The sequence below is a fragment of the Terrapene carolina genome, unplaced genomic scaffold, assembly GCF_002925995.2.
Source record: "Terrapene carolina triunguis isolate 2854851 unplaced genomic scaffold, T_m_triunguis-2.0 Scaffold22982, whole genome shotgun sequence".
NCBI lineage: Eukaryota > Metazoa > Chordata > Testudines > Emydidae > Terrapene > Terrapene triunguis.
The window spans coordinates 1-1,876 of NW_020687333.1; the positions used below are offsets into that span (position 1 = coordinate 1).

General features: G+C 71.2%; 1 protein-coding gene across 1 annotated transcript; it reads left to right on the top strand.

Moving 5' to 3' along the window:
• Positions 1-518: 518 nt before the first annotated feature.
• Positions 519-1,639, top strand: LOC113408726 (dynein heavy chain 2, axonemal-like; the record flags this gene model as incomplete). Its single annotated transcript, XM_026662115.1, has 4 exons — positions 519-635; positions 711-875; positions 1,099-1,224; positions 1,491-1,639. Coding segments are annotated over 4 exons (557 nt in total), but the record flags the coding sequence as incomplete, so codon positions are not given.
• Positions 1,640-1,876: the final 237 nt, after the last annotated feature.

Consider the following 1,876-nt stretch of genomic DNA (forward strand, 5'->3'; position numbering starts at 1 on the left):
GCTGAGGGCAGGTGGTGCCAGGCTGGGGGAGGGGAGTGCCAGGCTGGCAAGGGTTTGGCAGGACGATGGCTGTGAGTGAAAACTCTGAAGACAAGAAGGAGAAAGAGAAACAAATGTCAGGTTCTCTCCCTGGCTCTGGAAGGGGAGTGGGGTCTGGTGGGTTAGAGCATAGGGGGCTGGGAGCCAGGACTCCTGGGTTCTCTCCCCGGCTCTGGGAGGGGAGTGGGGACTGGTGGTTAGAGCAGGGGGGGCTGGGAGCCAGGACTCCTGGGTTCTCTCCTGGCTCTGGCAGGGGAGTGAGGTCTGGTGGTTAGAGCTGGGGGGGCAGGACTCCTGGGTTCTCTCCCAGCTCTGGCAGGGGAGTGGTGTCTGGTGGTTAGAGCTGGGGGGGGGGGGGGGGGGGCGGGGGGTCCCCCCGGGGTGGGGGGGGGGGGGGGGGGGGAGGGCTCCGGGGTTCTCCTCTCCCAGGCCAGCAGCAGTGCTGTGCGGGGGGCTCACCATTCGCTGTCCCCCCCCAGATGTACGGCCGGATATACCGGGTGGTGGAGCCCAAGCGTGCCCGCATGAACGCCGCCATGGCCCAGCTGGCCGAGAAGCAGGCTTCGCAGGCCGAGGCACAGGAGAAGCTGCGGGAGGTCGGTGTGCCCAGGGGCGGGGGGGGGTGCTGGGCTGGGCGTGGCGCTGAGGGGCTCACGGCTCTGGCCCCCCAGGTGGCGGAGAAGCTGGAGCGGCTGAAGCAGGAGTACGAGGAGAAGCTGGCGCAGAAGGAGGACCTGCGCAAGCGCTCCGAGGAGATGGAGATCAAGCTGGACCGCGCCGACAAGCTGGTGTCCGGGCTGGCGGGGGAGAAGGCGCGCTGGGAGGAGACGGTGCAGGTAGCGGGGCTGGGGGCAGGGATCCCAGTGGGGAGGATCTGGGGGGCAGGGGCTCGGGTACAGCAATGTCATAGCCAGGCCAGGGGGCAGGGATCCCAGCGGACAGGATCTGGGAGGCGGGGATCCCAGTGGGGGGGGGGGGGGGGGGGGGCGTGGATGGGAGGGGGGGCAGGGGGGCGGGGCTCCCGGCGGCGCAGGGCTCTCAGCCGGGCTGTCTCCGCAGGGGCTGGAGGAGGACCTGGGCTACGTGGTGGGCGATTGCCTGCTGGCCGCTGCCTTCCTGTCCTACATGGGGCCCTTCCTGTCCGGCTACCGCGATGAGATCGTCTCCAGCATCTGGATGAAGCAGGTGTCTGGCACCCGTGGGCCCTGGGCATGGCACCCCGAGCGCTCGGAGCCCCGGCTGCCGCCGTCCCTGCCCGGCGCTCTGCCTGGGGGTCGCCCCCTCCGGCCCCACATGTTCCCAAGGCTCCAGGGGGCAGGCGGGCTCGCTGCCTTTGAGCCACGCTGGCCAAGTCCTCCCACTGGGCTCCGGGCGCTTGCCCCTGTGAGCCCAGCGCCATGGGACAGCCAGGGGGCGGGCAGCCCCGGTCACCCTGTGCTCTGTGCCCGCAGATCCGGGAGCTGCAGGTGCCCTGCTCGCCACGGTTCACCTTCGACAGCTTCCTCTGCAACCCCACCATCGTGCGCACCTGGAACCTGCAGGGGCTGCCCTCCGACGCCTTCTCCACCGAGAACGGGCTCATCGTCACCCGCGGCAACCGGTGAGGGGCCCAGCCTGGCCTGGCCTGGCCGCCGGCCTGCCTCCAGTGCTCCCGGCCCCGCCCCATCCACTGCCCCTGGCCCTGTCCCCGTCCACCGCGCTGCCCCCATCCCTGTCCCCGTCCACCGCACTGCCCCCGTCCCTGTCCCCTTCCATCGCGCTGCCCCCGGCCCTGTCCCCATCCACCGCGCTGCCCCCGTCCCTGTCCCCGTCCACCGCACTGCCCCTGGCCCTGTCC